A 19450-nucleotide genomic window follows, 5' to 3' on the forward strand; every position below is an offset into this window, starting at 1 on the left:
CACCCGTGTGCACACGCCTGTAGGGCTGTAGTAATCAGATGCATGGACCTTGATGGTCTCCTGGGCGGCTACGCAAGCACACACCTTAGAGGGAACAGTTTGGACTTTCTTGGACTTGTCCACATGCTAAGCAGCAGTTCTGCAGAAAAGGACCTGGGGGTTATAGTGGATAAGAAGCTGGATATGAGTCAGCAGTGTGCCCTTGTTGCCAAGAAGGCCAACGGCACATTGGGCTGTATTAGCAGAATTGTCAGCAAATCGAGGGAAGTGATTATTCCCCTCTATTTGGCACTAGTGAGGCCACACCTGGAGTATTGCGTCCAGTTTTGGTCCCCCCACTACAGAAGGGATGTGGACAAATTGTAGAGTCCAGTGGAGGTCAATGAAAATGATTAGGGGGCTGGGGCACATGACTTACGAGGAGAGGGTGAGGGAACTGGGGTTATTTAATCTGCAGAAGAGAAGAGTGAGGGGGATTTGACAGCAGCCTTCAACTACCTGAAGGGGGGGTTCCATTGAGGATGGAGTTAGGCTGTTCTCAGTGATGGCAGATGACAGAGCAAGGAGCAACGGCCTCAAGCTGCAGTGGGGAAGAGGTCTAGGTTAGATATTACGAAACACTATTTCACTAGGAAGATGGTGGAATCTCTATCCTTAGAGGTTTTTAAGGCCCAGCTTGACAAAGCCCTGGCTAGGATGATTTAGTTGGTGTTGATCCTGCTTTGAGCAGGGAATTGAACTAGATGACCTCCTGGGTCTCTTCCAACCCTAATCTTCTATGATCTTTCCTAAAGTGTGGTACCGAGAACTAGATACGGTACTCCAGCTGAATCTTCACCAATGCCGAGTAGAGCAGGACAATTATCTCCCACATCTCACATACAAAACTCCTGTTAATACATTCCAGAGTGACATTAGCATTTTTGCAGCTGCACCACACTGATGACTCATACTCATGATTCACTATAAGCCCTTGATTTTTTTCAGCTGTACTATTGTCTAGCCAGTTATTCTCTATTTTGTAGTTGAGCATTTGAAGTACTTTGCTTTTGTCTTTACTGAATTTAATCTTGTTGAATTCAGACCAATTCTCCAATTTGTCCCGATCATTTGGAATTTTAATCCTGCCCTCCAAAGTGCTTATAACTCCCTTCCCATCTTAGTGTCATCTGCCAATTTAATACTTCATTCCATTAATGAAAATATTGACCAGTACCAAACCCAAGACTGGCCCCAATGGGACTTCACTAGATATGCCCTCCCAGTTTGAAAGCAAACCATTGGTAACTAGTTTTTATGGCCTTTCAAGCAGTTGTGCATCTACCTTACAATAATTTCACATAGACCATATTTCACCAGTTTGCTTATGACAACGTCATGTGAGATTGTGTCAAAAGCTTTACTGAAAATCAAGTTATATCCAGTGTATTTACTTCCCTCCTATCCACTAGGTCAGAAACCCTGCCCAAGAAGGAAAATTAGGTTGTTTTGGCATGATTTGTTCTTGAAAAATCCGAGTTGAATAGTCTTTATAACCCTATTATCCTCTAGATGCTTACAAATTGTTTTTTTAATAATGTGTTCCAGTATCTCTCCAGGTATCAAACTTAGACTGACTAATCTATAATGTCTCACGTCCTCTTTGTTCCCCTTTTTAAAGACTGGTACTGGTCTGAGTCATTGGCTGATCAAAAAACAGGACTGAGTGAAATTGTAGGCTCTAAAGTTTTACATGGTTTTATTTTCGAATGCAGTTTTTTTTGTGCCTAATTCTACATTTGTAAGTTCGACTTTCATGATGAAGAGATTGAACTGCAGTACTTGTATGATGAGGTGAACTGGAAAATATTTTTTGTTTTTGTTTTTTTATAGTGCAAATATTTGTAATCAAATATAAATATAAAGTGAGCACTGTATACTTCGTATTCTGTGTTGTAAGTGAAATTAATATTTGAAATGTAGTAAACATCCAAAAACAATAGAATACCATCTATTTAAAACATTTAAATCATGCGATTAATTAATTTTTTTAATCACTTGACAGTCCTAGTATTACCATTTGGCTTTATTTCTTGCACTTCAGTTTGATTAATCGTATACATGAAATAATCAACATTAAAATAAAGGTATATTTCCAAAAAAAATTACACCAATTGATGAAATTTAAGACTTAAAGTGTTAAATCATATAACATTTGTGTTTGCAGTGTTGTTGTAGCCATATTGGGCCCAGGATATGAGACACACAGGGTAGATGAGGTAATACTTTTTATTGCACCAACTTCTGTTGATTGAAGGGACACGCTTTCGGGCTTCACAGAGCTCTTTCTGAAGTCTGAAAAAAAAGTAACCAGAGTGTCACAGTGAAATACAAGATGGGACAGATTGTTAAGCATAAGTGGTAAACACATGTAGAAAATGACCACGTCAAATAAAATGGGCAATTAAGAATTAGCAGGCAGTAGGGTGTGTTACAAATTGTTATGAGCCTTAAAAATCAGTGTTTCTATTCAGTCCATTAATTTTAGTTTCCAGCAGAGTTATGAATTTAAGTTCCCAGGCTCATCTTTTGAAGGTGTTGTGCAGGTTTCTTTTGAGGATGAGGACTGAGAGGTCATATATGGAGTGATCAGTTTGTGAAAAATGTTCGTTCATTGTTGATAGGATTTGGGGTTATTATTTTTCCTGAGAGTGTTCATTCAAGAGCATAGTGATTATCTGATTTCATCCACATAGTTGTTGTTGGGGCATCTGATGCACTGGATAAGTTACACCACATGTTGTGACACAGCTATCAAAAAAATGCCATTCAACACAATCAAAAAGTAGAACCAACTACAACTCAACTGCCAACAGACCACCACCTCCAAGAGAAACCATGACACCAGGACCAACCACATGGATATGTTACCCCAACATCATCATCAACCTAAAGTGATTACCCCTAACCGGACTGAAATACAGAGTTCAGGCTCCTCAAGAGACTGAACTTCTGCTCGAGCAAAAAACCTGATACCATGCTACCATGTGGAAAGCTAGAACAATTCTTATGCTGACTCCACCACAAGGAATTCTTTCATAACAAGACACCACCACCTACAACTACCACATACCCAAACATAGTCATAAGAAAAAACAAATCGTTGACTGGACACATGCCAGCAGACAAGCACATTGCTTTAGGGGGAAAAAATCAACTGCAAAACCCTCAACAAAGATTACATCCACCACAATCTCTCCAACACCAAGAGGACAGCTGCACAAGTCCCTGAAATCCAGTCACCATATAGTGATAAGAACAGATGACAAACAGGATACCATCACAGTCCTTAATTGTAAAGTCTACATTAATGAGGCTAACAGACAACTCTCCAACACCACCAACTACAAAGAACTCAGATATGACCCCACACCACTATTCACACAGGACTTTAGAGATACATCAAATCTTCCCCAAACAACTTCAAGAAAAACTTTACACCTCATCCCCCGTGAACTTTCTACATCATTCCCAAGGTATATGAACAAGGAAAGACCCAGGGAGACCCATCATATCTGGCCACAGCACTCTTACAAAGGAATATCAGGACTCAGAAGCCGGCCTCAAATCACCCACCACACAAAGGGTCAGTTTCCACCAAGACACTAGCAACTTCCTTCTGAAACTCTACAATGCTAACAGCCTCCCCCAGAACACCATCCTTGCCAAAATGGAGGTTACTTCCCTATACACCAAACATCCCAAACCATGAAAACAGCCATGGGTACTAGCATAGCTCCCCAATATGCCAGCCTCTTCATGGACCACCTCAAGGGAGAATTTCCAGAAAAATGCACTCCAAAGCCAAAGATATACCTGAGATCAACTGTTGATATTTTCATCCTCTGGAAAGATAACCTAATCTTCCTCACATTTTCACCACAACTTTTACAACCTCCACCCACATCCACCAAACTCTTTCAAGAACACTCCCATCAGAATCAACTTCCTGGACACCACAATCAGCTTCAACAATGGAACCCTACAGACAACCATATACAAAAACCCCATGAATAACCACAGTTACCTCCACAGGTCCAACAACCACCCCAGACACACCAAGAAATCTGTTGTTTATAGCCAGGCACTCACATACCACAGAACTTTGCTCTGAAGAGAAAGTCTGAGATACACACTTAAACTCGCCTTCACCAAACAAGGACACTCAATGAGGGAAGTAGATCACATTGTGGAATAGGCCACCCAAATACCCCAGAAGAGCCAGCCTCAATATGGCAGGGAACAGGGGGAACCACTGACCACGTATCTCTACTTGTGACCTACCACTCCACACTAAAACACAAATGAGGTATTATTAGGGCCCTTCATTTTCAGTTTTTATTTTATTTAATTTTTCCTGGAAATTTATCAGTTTATTACCACAACAGTAAAAACAAGTGAAAATCAGTGCAAAAAAAACTATTAATTTTTCTGGGTAAATATTGAGGTTTATTTTGGTGGATGGAAAGACAAGGAAAGAGTATTCAGTAGATTAATGCTTTGAATTCCATTCATCAATGTGGTTTCTTGCAAAACTAAAATAATGCCATCTCTTATCCCCAAATAAAACTTTTCATTTGAATAACCAGTTTACTGTTGTAAATTGAGAACTATTAGCCTATAAATATTTACATTTAATAATTGGGCCACATATTTGCAGCGCATAAATTCAACTTCATACTTTTCTCCTGTTTTTGTATTTTTAAAACTTTCAAATACTTCCTTGTGTTCTGAAACTTATTCTCATACAGATTTTCATTTTCTTCCCATTTTAGTGTGTTAAATCTTTAAACCATTATCTGCTAACAGTTCAAAATGTTTATGTGGTGGGCATGAGATTCATCAGTACATTCAAATGTGTACACATTTCAGAGCTTGCATGCGTGCCTGTTTGTCTATTGTGTGTATTTTCTAAACTAATACATAGCCTTACTTTTAACAGGCAGCTTTGCATATACACACACAGACTAATGTATTATCACAATACATATCTCATGCAACATACTGTATTTTCCTAGTAAAACAAGTTATTTTTTAACATAGTTGAAAGCTCTAAAAGTAGAGTGAAAAAAAAATCAGAAAAAAAATGAATAAATACTTTTTGTAAAACGTGGGAGGTTTTTTTTTGATAAAAAAGTTTAAAATTAAACTAAGGGGCTTAGGTATCAAACAATTACAACCCACAAGGACGACAACCTGCAAAAAAAGTTTCCCAAACTCCCTCTTCTGACTGCCAAACAGCCCCCCAGCCTCATGACCCTCAACCAAAACAAGTTCCCCATCTACTAAGGTATCACAACTCAAAGCAGTTTCAGACTCTGGCACAAAAAAGGATGCAAAACCTGCATCTGGAGTCATATCTCCACTGCTACAATGATCAATACTCCCTACTCCCAACACACCCTCAAGAGCCATTGGTCATAGAATCAAAGAATATCAGAGTTGGAAGAGACCTCAGGAGGTCATCCAGTCCAACCCCCTGCTGAAAGCAGGACCAATTCCCAACTAAATGGTCCTACACATGCCTGTAACATGTGGCATACTTCATCCAGTGCACCAAAGGCCCAAACAACAACTATGTGGTTGAAGCCACACAATCACTACATACTTAGACCACAGAAGAATAAGACAAGAACACCCTATCATCCATGGGCAAACACTTTTCACACTTGATCACTCCATAGCTGACCTTTCAATCCTTGTCCTCAAAGGAAACCTGCACAACACCTTCAAAAGACAAGCCTGGGAGCTTAACTGCCCACTGTATTTGAAGTGGTGGTCTACAACATGTGTGAACCCCTTATGCTTAACAATCCCACCCACCTTGTATTAAGCTGAGACATTCTGGTTACATTTTTTCAGACCTGAGGAAGAGTTCTGTGAAACTTGAAAGCTTTTATTGGACCAATTTCTGTTGCTCCAATAAAAGATATCACCTCACCTAGCTTGTGTCTCATAAAATATTTATTTCAATCTAAAAAACAGATATGGACTCTCTTATTAGCATTCCTCTCCATTCATCCAGCCAGCCGCAGCTTATGGATCCTCCTTAGCTCTTTACTTCTGACATGTTGGGAATGTGCTTTTTTGTTGCTGCTCACAGTTGGTGGAAACATGTTTAAAAATGTCCTGCTGCATCTAACAGAAGAGAGATTTTCATTGGCCATTTTACCAACAGCCATCCTTTGCACCCAACAGAAAATATAAAAGCCAATTTTTTTCTGTGCCAAAGTAAATGAACACTAACACACCACCTCATCTTTCTCCTCACAAAATAGCACCTCAAGTCTTTTGGCACAATGCTCAATGTCACCAAAATAACTTTAGACACTTGCCCAACAATAACCACTCTTCACACACTGGATAGGATATCTTGTGGCAGTATTTAACTATTTTGTTTTACTTCTCTCCAACCCAAGAAGTGCCACTAATAGATTAAACAAATGTAGCCATATTGACAGACAAGAGAATATAAAGCAAAGTATGTAAGACAAGTTAACGGCAAATGTGACCTAAAGTCTCTTGATTCAGTATTTCCTGAAATAAAGAATCTAAATAGACTTTGTTGTTTTTTTTTTAACAAGTTTCACAGTTTCTTCTCTTAAAATATATATAGTTAAACTAACGAGGGAAAAAACATAGTTCTTTAATATTAAGTGTAACGCAAAGTATTACTTCATTTGGTACCAAATTCTCTCACATCTCCAGCACATATAGTTTCAGAAACAACAAGAGACACTTAAATACCTTGTTTCTGGAAGCTAAAATTTGTTTAATAACTATTCTGTCTGCCAGTACCAGCACCTTTGTCACTGAAGAAAGCAGCAATCTTGCAGCTTTTACTACTCCTGTTTTGTCTGTAAAAATTGTTATCCGGCCATCAGATTCTGGATGATCCAAGTTAGCTACATCTGTAAGCTGTGCAATTGTTTCACCTAAAAAAACCAAAAGATAAATACGTAACTTTTGTGCTTTTAAAACAGAAAAAAGCTGAGAACATAAAAAATGCCTAAATTAAAAGGGATAAGTGGCACCTGCCTTGCTGATATTGCATGCTCCCTTTTGTCTTGTATCTTATTACTAACTATAAATGATTCTGCCTACTCACTTCAGCTTTCAACTGCTTCATATTTGCTCCTTCTCTCCCTCAAATATGACCAAAATTTTGGTTTTGTCCTTAAGAGCTTGTAGATTTAATTTTGCTTCAGAAAAAAATGGAAGTTAGTATTGCTCTCCTACTTTTTTTCTTTTTAATAGTAAAAATTAAGTTCATGCAAGCACTGGAACAAAACAGAAGAACCCATAGTCCAACCAGCATTTATTCTGTCAAGTCCTGGCTAGTATTCTCACAAGCTAACTGATTTGTAGATTTCATTTTGTTTTAAAAATTCTCAAGTGTAAGAATAAGCAGCCCCCAACAGGAATTTTAAATATCCAATAAAATAGGTTTGTATTTGTTAGGCTACTGGGGAAGCATTGTAATGACACTACTGTGTATAGGTTTTAGAAAGATACAGAGTCATAGACAGAAAGGAAGAATAGAGAAAAGAAATGATGAAAATTATTTTTTTAAAATTGAATAATGTAAAATTTCACAATTACAACACTGTATTTATTTACAGCAACTTTCTCCAAGAGCTAAGAGAATAAGGTTTGTTTTTATCACTGTAACAACGCAACACCAGTGCTCCAATAATGTACTATAAAAAGACGGTTACTCACCTTTGTAACTGTTGTTCTTCGAGATGTGTTGCTCACATCCATTCCAGTTAGGTGTGCGCGCCGCGCGTGCACGTTCGTCGGAAACTTTTTACCCTAGCAACTCCAGTGGGCCGGCAGGTCGCCCCCTGGAGTGGCGCCGCCATGGCGCTCGATATATACCCTTGCCGGCCCACCCGCTCCTCAGTTCCTTCTTGCCGGCTACTCCGACAGTGGGGAAGGAGGGCGGGTGTGGAATGGATGTGAGCAACACATCTCGAAGAACAACAGTTACAAAGGTGAGTAACCGTCTTTTCTTCTTCGAGTGATTGCTCACATCCATTCCAGTTAGGTGAATCCCAAGCCATACCTAGGTGGTGGGGTCGGAGCGAGAAGTCGCGGCATGGAGCACTGCAGATCCGAAGGCCGCATCCTTTCTAGACTGCTGGACCAGGGCATAGTGGGAAGCAAAGGTGTGGACCGATGACCAGGTCGCTGCCCGACAGATTTCCTGGATGGGCACACGGGCGAGGAAAGCCAGCGACGACGCCTGCGCCCTGGTAGAATGCGCAGTCACACGGCCCGTAGGAACATGGGCCAGCTCATAGCAGGTCCTGATACAGGAAGTAACCCATGAGGATAACCTCTGCGAGGAGATAGGAAGCCCCTTCATGCGGTCCGCTACTGCCACGAAAAGTTGGGGGGATTTGCGGAACGGTTTGGTCCTCTCCACATAGAATGCGAGAGCCCTACGGACATCAAGCGAGTGGAGCTGCTGCTCCCTGCCTGAAGAGTGAGGTTTCGGGAAAAAAACCGGGAGGAATATCTCTTGTTTGATGTGGAAGGTCGAGACTACCTTGGGGAGAAAGGCAGGGTGTGGCCTCAGCTACACCTTATCTTTGTGGAAGACTGTATACGGGGGGTCTACCACAAGAGCCCGGAGTTCCGACACCCGTCTAGCTGAGGTGATAGCTACTAAAAAGGCAGTCTTCCAAGAGAGATAGAGTAGGGAGCAAGTAGCTAACGGCTCAAAGGGGGGCCCCATGAGCCGAGACAACACCAGGTTAAGATCCCAGTTTGGAGCAGGGAGTCGGACGTTAGGGTATAAACGTTCCAGCCCCTTAAGGAATCTAGACACCGTCGGGTGAGAAAAAACGGAGCGGCCATCCCCACCCGGGTGAAAGGTGGAGATAGCTGCCAGGTGGACCCGCAACGACGATATCGCCAGACCCTGTTGTTTGAGGGACCAAACATAGTCTAAGATATTGGCCACCGAAACTTCCATAGGGCGGAGACCTTTCTCCACGCACCAACAGGAGAAACGCGTCCACTTGGCCGAGTATGTCGCTCTCGTGGAAGGCTTCCTGCTGCCCAAAAGCACTTCCCGTACCGGTGTGGAGCAGCGCAGTTCAGAACCGGTCAGCCACGCAGGAACCACGCCGCTAGGTGCAGCGACTGCAGGTCCAGGTGACAGAGAGTCCCGTGCTCCTGGGTAATCAGGTCCGGGTGAAGGGGCAGGGGAACTGGGTCGGCTATGGCCAGGTCCAGCAGCATGGGGTACCAATGTTGCCTGGGCCACGCCGGGGCTACCATGATCACACGAGCCCTGTCCCTGCGCACCTTCAGAAGGACCCTGTGGACCAGAGGGAACGGGGGAAACGCGTAGTACAAGTGGGTCGTCCACGGAATAAGGAAGGCATCCGCTATCGACCCAGGCTCCCTGCCCTGAAAGGAGCAGAACGCCTGGCACTTCTTGTTCCCCCCGGACGCGAAGAGGTCCACACGGGGATAACCCCACCTCTGGAAGATGGAGAGGGCGACGTCCGGGCGAAGGGACTACTCGTGTGATAGGAAGGATCTGCTCAGGCGATCCGCCAGCGTGTTCCGTACTCCGGGGAGGAAGGAAGCCGTGAGGTGAATGGAGTGGGCTACACAAAAGTCCCAGAGTTGCATCGCCTCGTGACATAGGGGAGAGGATCTGGTGCCGCCCTGCTTGTTGATACAGTACATGGTCGTCGTGTTGTCGGTAAACACCGCGACACAACGACCTTGAAGCTGGTGACAGAACGTTTGACAAGCAAGGCGGACCGCTCTCAACTCCCGCATGTTGATGTGCAACCTCACCTCCTGCGGGGACCACAGGTCCTGCGTTCTCAGGGTTCCCAGGTGGGCCCCCCAGCCGAGATCTGAGGCATCCGTTGTCAGGGACACCGAGGGCTGAGGTGGGTGGAAAGGGAGCCCCGCACACACTACGGACTGGTCTAGCCACCAGCCGAGAGAATCTAACACCCCCTGGGGGATTGTGATCAGCATGTCTAGCGGCTGCCTTGCCGGCCGGTAATGCTCGATGAGCCACAACTGGAGGGGCCTCATGCGGAGCCGAGCATAACCGGTCACAAACGTGCATGCTGCCATGTGGCCTAACAGGGTTAGACATGTCCTTACTGATGTCAAGGGGGCTGCCCGCAATCGCTGAACGATCGCCGACAATGCCTGGAACCTCGGCAACGGCAGAAGAGCCCTGGCCACGGTGGCGTCCAGGACGGCCCCGATGAACTCCACCCTCCGCGTGGGGATCAGGGTGGACTTGTCCATGTTGATCATGAGGCCCAAGGTAGCAAACAGGCCGGTGATCACGCGGACGTGGCTGCAAACTTGCAGTTCCGACGTGCCCCGAATTAACCAATCGTCTAGGTAAGGGAACACGTGGATACGACTGCGCCGAAGATGTGCCACAACGACTGCCATGCATTTTGTAAATACTCTCGGGGCCGTAGAAAGGCCAAATGGGAGGACTGCAAATTGGTAGTCAAGGGGGCCCACCACGAAACGAAGGAAACGTCTGTGGTGTGGCCAAAGGGCGATGTGAAAATAAGCGTCCTGCATGTCGAGGGCGGCGTACCAGTCTCCCGGATCCAGGGATGGGATAATGGTCCCCAGGGATACCATGCGGAACTTCAGCTTCACCAGGTATTTGTTGAGCTCTCGCAGGTCGAGGATAGGCCTGAGGCCTCCCTTGGCCTTGGGGATCAGAAAGTAGCGGGAATAAAACCCCTTGCCTTTCTCGTTTTCCGGAACCGCCTCTATAGCTCCTTTGTTGAGGAGCGTCTGTACCTCCTGTCGAAGGAATTGCTCCTGAGAGGGGTCCCTGAAGAGGGACGAGGAAGGGGGGCGGGAAGGAGGAAACGATGTAAACTGCAGGCGGTATCCCGTCTGCATCGTACGCAAGACCCAGCGGTCCGATGTTATTTGGGTCCACGCCGGAAGGAAAAACGAAAGGCGGTTGTAAAACGGGGGGGAAGGATCCGTGGGGGAAAATGTTACTGCGCCCTCGGGCGCACCTTCAAAATGAAGGCTTGGGTCCAGGCGGGGGCTTAGAGGAGCTTTGATTCTGCCCCCCTTGGTTCCCCGAATGCCTACACCTTCCATTCCTGCCACGGCGCCTATTGAGGTCCTGCCGTTGGCGGAACTGGGGGTATGGCCTGCGCTGCTGTTGCTGCTGTGGCCGGAAGGGTCTGCGCTGCGTTCCCGGCGTGTGCATCCCTAGGGAGCGCATAATGACCCGATTGTCCTTGAGACTCTTAAGTCTGGGGTCTGTCTTTTCCGAAAACAGGCCCTGGCCTTCGAACGGGAGGTCCTGGATGGTATGTTGGAGCTCCGGTGGAAGGCCAGAGACCTGCAACCAGGAGATATGGCGCATCGTTACCCCCGAGGCGAGGGTGCGGGCAGCCGAGTCTGCAGCGTCTAAAGAAGCTTGCAACGATGTTCGTGCAACCTTCTTGCCCTCGTCTAGGATGGCCGCAAATTCCTGGCGGGCGTCTTGTGGCAGCAGCTCTTTAAATTTGTCCGCTGCCACCCACGAGTTAAACGCGTATCTACTGAGCAGGGCTTGTTGGTTCGAAACCCTGAGCTGCAGGGCCCCAGCCGAGTAGACTTTGCGTCCAAGGAGGTCCATACGTCTGGCCTCCCTGGATTTGGGGGCTGGAGCTTCCTGTCCATGACGCTCCCTGTCATTCACCGACTGCACCACCAGGGAACACGGTGTCGGGTGGACATGGAGGTACTCGTAGCCTTTGGAGGGGGCCATGTACTTCTTCTCGATGCCCCTCGCCGTAGGGGGGATGGAGGCCGGTGACTGCCAGATTGTATTGGCGTTGGCCTGGATCGTCCTAATGAAGGGTAGGGCGACCCTGGTGGGAGCATCCGACGAGAGAATGGTGACAATCGGATCCTCGATCTCAGAGACCTCCTCGGCTTGTAGGCTCAGATTCTGAGCTACTCGCCTAAGGAGGTCTTGGTGCGCCCTGAGATCCAGCGGGGGGGGGGCTACTGGAGGAGGTGCCAGCCACCGCTTCATCAGGGGAGGAGGATGAGGAGACCCCCGGCAAGAAAGTGTCCAATGGGGGGTCTCCCTCGGCCCTCGCCTCTGTCTCAGGAGCCAGAGCGGAGTCTTGCTGCTTGGACCCTTCCTCTCCATCCGGGGAGGGAGGGGGGCGAGACAACGAGGCTTCCGGCACCCTGTGCTCCGTCGTCGCAGGCCTAGCAGGAAGCTGTTGGGGGCCCTGGGCTTGATGGTATGCCCAGGGGGTCCAAAACCCCCACTGCTGCGGGCCTTGGTCCTGTTGCGGCGGGTCTTGGAAAAGCGCCGCCTCCCGGTCGGTGCCCAGCGCATACCCGCTTGTCTGTCTGTGAAGACACCGACGGCTGCCTAGAAGGCCATGGCGGGGCCGACCCTGGCTGGTAAGGGTCTGCGCGGGTCGGCAGCGAAGATCTTCTCGGTGCCGGGGATCGGTACCGGGAGTCATAGCGGTGCCGGGATCGGGACCGGGACCGGGTTCTGTCTCGGTGCCGGGATCTGGACCGGTACCGACCGCCGCTTCGGTGCCGGGATCGGGACCGGGACCTGCCACCGACGCGGTGCCGGGAGGTCGACCGGGACCTGCCACCAGCTCGGTGCCGGGAGGTCGACCGGTGCGGCGAGTGACGGCGGGACTGGCTCCTGGAGTCACGGTGCCGGTATCGGCGGCTGGAGTCAGACCGCGACCGTCTGGAGGTCGATCGGTGCCGCGAGTGCGACCGGTACCGCCGAGGGGAGCGGTGCCGGGACTGCGAGCGGCGGTGGGATCTTGATCGGCCGTGGCGTCGGGACCTGGATCGCGAGCGCGAGTCCCGAGACGGTGCCGACATCATGGGCTTGCCTCTAGATGCGACCCGCACCGGAGGTACCGGGGGTGGCAGCTGAGTAGACTCCGTTAAGGCGATAAGGTCCCGTGCCGAGGCGAAGGTCTCCGGCGTGGATGGGACCAATAGCTCAACCCCAGATCTTATGGGGGAGCTTGGCGGCACCGGACTCGACGGACCCGCCGGGCCCGGAGTCGACGGTGCCGGCGGCGCCGCGGCCGATGTCGATGCCGGGCGCTCCAGTCGGGTCTGCCTGGCTGGAGTAGCAGACGCTGACGGTCTCGGCTCTGCACCCGGTGCCGGAGAAGGTCGGTGCCGGGGAGTCTTCCCGGTGCCGGTGCGATCCGGTGCCGGCGCCGAGATCACGGCCTGCGAAGCCGCCGGGTCAAGTGCCGCCTCCATGAGGAGAGTCCGGAGTCTTTGGTCTCTCTCCTTTTTTGTCCTGGGCTTAAAAGCCTTGCAGATGCGGCACTTGTCCGATCTGTGCGATTCCCCCAGGCACTTCAGGCATGCGTCGTGGGGGTCGCTGGTAGGCATAGGCTTCTTACAGGCCCGCACACTGCTTAAAGCCCGGCGAACCAGGCATGAGCCCGGTGCCGGGTGCCGGGAAGGGCTACAGCCCCTGGCGAACAACTATCTACAACACTATTTACACCTAATTACTTGACTAACTACACTTAACGATCTAACTAACAACTATAACAATAACGAGAGTTAACAAGGAGAGCTAGGGACGTGGAGGACAGCAATGCCGCGCTCCACAGTTCCAACGACCGACACGGCGGTAAGAAGGAACTGAGGAGCGGGTGGGCCGGCAAGGGTATATATCGAGCGCCATGGCGGCGCCACTCCAGGGGGCGACCTGCCGGCCCACTGGAGTTGCTAGGGTAAAAAGTTTCCGACGAACGTGCATGCGCGGCGCGCACACCTAACTGGAATGGATGTGAGCAATCACTCGAAGAAGAACATGCTATTATGAAATCTAAAGTGTCCATATCAGAGGTGGGCAAACTACGGCCCGCAGGCTGCTCCTGAGCTCCTGGCCTGAGAGGCTAGACCCCAGCCCCAGCCCTGCTGTTCTCTCTCCCCTGCAGCCTCAGCTCACTCCGATGATAGCACAATGCTCCGGGTGGCGGGGCTGCGAGCTTCTGGGGCAGCACAGCTGCAGAGCCCGACAGTGTAGTAACAGGCAGTGCTCCAGGCAGTGTGGTAACAGGGCAGGTAGCGGAGGGGTTGGATAGAGGGCAGAGGAGTTCGGGCGGGTGGGCAGGGGTTGGAGCGGTCAGAGGGTGGGGAATAGGGGGATTGAATGGGGGCAGGGATCTGGGGGGAGGGAGGGGACAGCTGAGAATGAGAGGAGAGTTTGGATGGGACAGCAAGGAGCAGGGATTCCGGAGGCAGCCAGAGGACAGGGAGAAGGGGTGGTTGGATGGGGCAAATCAGGAAAGAGGGGGGGTTGGATGGGCTGGCAGGGGGCAGGAGTTCCAGAGGCAGTCAGGGGACAGGGAGGAGGGATGGTTGGATGGGGCAGAGGTCCTGGGGGAGGTCAGTCAAGAATGGGTGCGGGGAAGTTCGATGGGCCAGCGGGGGGCACTCAGGGGCAGGGGTTCCCGGGACAGTCAGGGGACAGAGAGAAGGGGTGGTTGGATGGGGCAGGGGTCCTGGGGGGAGCCATAAGGAATGAGAGGAGGGGATGGATGGGGCGGCAGGGGGCAGTCAGGGCGGGGGTTCTGGGGGTGATCAGAGGACAGGGCGTTAGATGGGGCAGGAGTCCTGCGGGGAACGGGGAGCAGATAGGGTGTGGGGACCGAGCCACAACCCCTGCCCCTAACCGGCCCTGCATACAATTTCCAAAACCTGATGCGGCCCTCAGGCCAAAAAGTTTGCCCACTCCTGGTCTATATCAGTAAAACAGAAGTTTCCTAGAACATGTTTGAAAAAAATTGGATCAAGTTTTTACTAACCTTGAGAAAACAGCTTTAAATACTAATCATTTACTATATTACTCACATGCCTTAAATGCTTTAAGAGCAAACGTAACAGCCCAATACCAAGCACAAAACAAAAAGATGAAACATCTAATGCTCTCACACCCAATCTCAAAATCCACCATCTCTAGGTGACCATGTGTCCCATTTTGGCGAAGACGGTCCCCTTTTTAAGCCCTGTCCCAGAGGTCCCAACTTTTTTGGCAAAACTAGGCATTTGTTCCGTTTGTTCTTGCCAACTGATCATCAAGAGCAAACAGGATGCCCAGTTTTCAAACTGTTGGGCACAAAGGAACATTCAGGGCTGCGAGCGGCAATGTTCCGGGGGGAGGGGAAGGGAGATGGGGGAGAGAGTGTCTCCACACACCCTGGAAGCTGCACAGGCGCTGTGCTGGGAGTCCTGCAGAAGCCTGGCTGATGTGTCTCCTCTGCACCCTGCCTCTCCAATCAGGAAGCAATGGGGTGACACATGCTCACTCTGCAGCCTAATCAGAGGGCAGTGCTGTTGGGGTCCTAATTCAAACTCTTCACCTTGTCTTGTGTATCACCCAGTTTTCGTGGAGACAGGGGCCATAGAGCCACAACTCATGGGTTCTGCCCTATCAAGTAACCCAGCTGGTAAGTGCCCTACCAGTTCCAACAGAACCTGGTTGTGTCAGGGCACCAAGCACAGCACAGATCCTCCAGAACCCGCCACCCCAGCCTTGTGCTCCTGCCCCCAAGCGGTCCAAGGAGCCTCCCAGCCTCATGTCCTCCCCAGCCCCTGTCCTTCGGGGCCAACTCCCTCCTCCCCCCAATGCCCCAACTAGCCTCTTTCCCTCCCCAGCCTGCCTCCAGTTGCCTGCTTCTGCCACATCATGGCCTCCCTGCATCTTCCCAGGGTTGCTATCTGCAGTCTCCTTGGTCCCTTCTACTACCTGGAGCCTCCTTCCTGCCCTTCTACTATCCCAGCTCCAAAGGGGCATTGCATGGCTAGCTGGATCATAGTCCAGTAGCTTCACCTCCTGGCTCCAAGCTCAAAAGTACTCTCACAGTCACTGCTTTGTTGCCAGATCCCTGCCCACACCCATCCCTCTACCCTCCGCTTCCCTCCTGCCCCCATCTCTACTGCTTGGCTTAAATAACCTGACATCTTACCTTAAGTAAGAGAGAATTGTATATACATGTGTAAATAATGCTTTAGTACTTTATGGGAGAAGGTATGGGTAGCCTTTTAAACTGAACATCAAAGCAAGTAGTTGTAAAACAACAATTACCTTTCATATTCAATTTTCACTCAGAGGCAAAACAAGCTCTGCTTTGACTCAGAAGAACCTCAATAATTGATATTTTAACAACAATGACATAATATAGTAACAGCAATTGTCATTGTGGATCATACACAAGTGGCCCATTTAGTCCTACACCTTGTATCTCAGTGGCCAATATCAGATGCTTGAGAAAGAAGTTGCAAGAACCCTACAGTAAGCAGTTACAGAATAACCTGTAGAGTAAGTTTTTTCCTAATGTGATCTGTTAGGCCTGCTTATGTCTTGAAGCATGAGGGTTTATATCTCTTCTAAAACTCTTGGGTTTTTCATTTTAATCCTTACTGACAACTGTTATTCTTGTTATTCATATAGACATCCAAACTTCTCTGAATCTTGTTAATTTTTTTTACCTCAATGGTATTTTCAGGCAACAAGTCTCACAGAATAACTATGCATTGTGTGAAAGTATTTCTCAGTTTCAAGTTATTCCTTTTTAAATTTCATTATCTCCTTGTATTATTTGTGGGGGTGGGGGGAAGAGAAGAGGCAAAAAAAGAGGACATCTCCATCTACCGTCTCTATATCATTCATCATGTCCCATTCGATTCATTTGCTCTTCAAACCTAAACAGCTCCAGTGTCTCCATGCCACTGATCATTCTCTATCTCCCTCTGAACCACTTTCCGCTTTTTCTGCTACATATTTTTGGTGAGGCTGTGCTTCATTCTTTTTACCCTCTGACTGATAGAAAATACTGAAAACATTGTGTATCAAGAATGAAATAGAATGGAACAACTTTGGTGAGGTTTTCATTGACCTCTCTTAGTACCACCAAGTACTCATTCCTGAGTGAACCAAGTATGCATGAGTAGTTAAAATTACTTTTTCCAACCTGCATTACTGTACATTTGTCAACATTGGATTTAATCTGCCATGATGCTGCCTATTTACGTAGCTTTGTAAGGTTGTTCTTAAGGCTTGTCAGTTTTTCCTAGTCTTGACTAATCAGACTTGTGTGTTACCTACAAATTTACCACTTCACTGTGTACCAACTTTTTCACGTGTTTATTGACAAAAAATTCTAACAGAGTGCAAAAGCCATGCTGGTTAGACCTAACCTATCATGATTCAAAAGTGTTTTCACTCTCCCTCCTCCCTTTTTGATTTTATGTACACTAGAAGTTGAAGTATTTTTTTACTTGTTGTACATAGAAATCAAGTCACTGGCTACAAAATCCTGTAGTCAAATTAGTGTTAATGTTGGAGCAATAAACAATAAAACCACACACACCAAAAAATGCAAGTAGAATAAAAAAAACAACATCCAAAACGTTATCCAGGTCTTCAAACCCCCTCATACCAACTCTACAGCCATGCTTTTACCTAACAAAAATGCAACTTCATATCAATTTATTCAAACAATCAAGAATAACTCACTCCCAATTTTTTTATTTATATAGTTTAGCCTTAATATCTTACTAAAAGCACCTTAAGCACAGTGCAAGAGAACAAAAATAAATAGTAAGATCAGATGGATAAAAACTTTTAAATTGTATTTAAATAAGGTTTTGTATTTGTATTGTCTTAGTTCTTTACTTTATTCCAATTTACAGTCAAATTGCTGCAGCAGGTACTTGTACCTTTTTTTAAAAAAAACTAGTTTAATTGTTACAAGAACTTCAGATTTGTCAGGTGTTTTTTTTTTTACACTAACAAGTTTCACACTTAAAATGTTCATTTATGCAAAAAGAGAGAAGCCCCAAGACCTCGTTGACATCCTGGTGGTGTTCTCAAAACAAAACTCAAACACAAAATTGATAAGCAAATAGCTAGAGCCCTGTGTGGCTACACAATTTATATCTGCAGATATAAAGTGGATATCCACAGAGCTGCAGGGCTCTGGTGACAATGAGCAAGGCCAGCAGGGCCATGGCCAGCAACCAGGACAGCAAATGTAGCTGTTTTCACCACTGCATCTCAGGCTGCCACTCACAGAAGCCAGTGCCCAGCCCCGGCAGCTCCTCCAGTATTGCTGTGCCACCCCCAGCCTTGGCCTGTGGAGCTGGCACCAGGTTCACTAGCAGCTGTCCCTTGCACATACCAGTGTCATACTTGTGTATCCAGGAAGGGCTCTACAAATAGCCTATATTTTATTTGCAACCAGCTCCACCTTCTGATATACTGAAATCCATTATTCAAGCAAACTGAAATGCTTCAATCAGGCTATACTTCACCATATGGATTTACAGTGGCTGGGCACTTTATGGATGAAGTGTTTCAAGCCAAGAAGACTTCAGCCCAATCCTGTAGAAATTTACACAATTAACTTTACGAATGTGAGTAGTCCCATTGAACTCAGAACCATTTAGGTGCTGAAGCCTTTTTGAAGGATCTGGACAGAAGCATTTTCACAAACTACCCAGTTACTGCATATACACGAGTACAGATATATGGAGTAACACAAACTATTGTGTATGATACAGTAACTGCTATAGGAAGAGCAATTTACATGTCTATTTGATTACAATCACTCAGGATACTGTCAAAAGTGGCAAGGAATATAGGTGCCATCTTTGTAAAAGGTAGTGGAGCTAATAGCTACATACAGTTCTATACACATTCTAAATTTACAATCAAAAGGCTTGAAAGGAAAGAATACCAAAGACCTTGCTTCCAATTAAAATATTTTGCATCAACTACTTTGTAGTTTGCCAAATATTAACAGGAAAATGTCTGTATATGTGTCATGCCTCAAGTAGACTGAAACAAACATGTGAGTTCACAAAGTCTGTGAGGAGTGCAGCAGAAAACTGACTTTGCCAGAAAGTAACAAATATTAAAGCGACAAGTTGTGCTAGGGAATTGCTCTGAATATTAATGCCAATTGCAGTGGTACTTGATTTTGTACAGAAGAATTCATGTTCAATCGCTAAAGCCACTGAAGACTGGAAGAAGCCTGAAAAATCTTTTTACTGAATTGCAATTATGTAATGTAAAAAAATGAGTTAATAAAAAGCAGTGTGATCAGGCTGCAACACCACGTAATTTTCTAACAGATGATTAGTCTCCACAATCACCAGCATCCACACAGAAAAAGCATTATACAAGTTTCTGCTGGAAGTGTGTTTCTGCCAACAATATTTCTCCATTCCAGAAAGTCATGCTCTCTAATTAAATACTGAAAAACGTGATAACTGTTCATTAGTTAATGTCTCAGGTAAATATCCCAAGAGAAAACAGATGCAATCATGAAAGCAGTATGTCAACTGTAAACTGCAATGGCTTCTTCTGCTG

The 19450-nt window shown here is 47.0% G+C and overlaps 1 protein-coding gene across 5 annotated transcripts in view; it reads right to left on the reverse strand.

The window, feature by feature from the left end:
* The window catches only part of CTNNAL1 (catenin alpha like 1), a 156206-nt gene that overhangs the window by 92298 nt on the left and 44458 nt on the right, over positions 1-19450 (reverse strand). For 4 of the 5 annotated variants that reach the window (XM_050938177.1, XM_050938178.1, XM_050938180.1 and 1 more), the window contains exon 3: positions 6787-6974. In XM_050938177.1, the coding sequence (XP_050794134.1) occupies positions 6787-6974 (188 nt within the window). The remainder of the gene's footprint in view (positions 1-6786; positions 6975-19450) is intronic. The other variant, XM_050938179.1, reaches the window with a different exon arrangement.

Source organism: Gopherus flavomarginatus, chromosome 2 (assembly GCF_025201925.1).
Source record: "Gopherus flavomarginatus isolate rGopFla2 chromosome 2, rGopFla2.mat.asm, whole genome shotgun sequence".
Classification (NCBI taxonomy): Eukaryota; Metazoa; Chordata; order Testudines; family Testudinidae; genus Gopherus; species Gopherus flavomarginatus.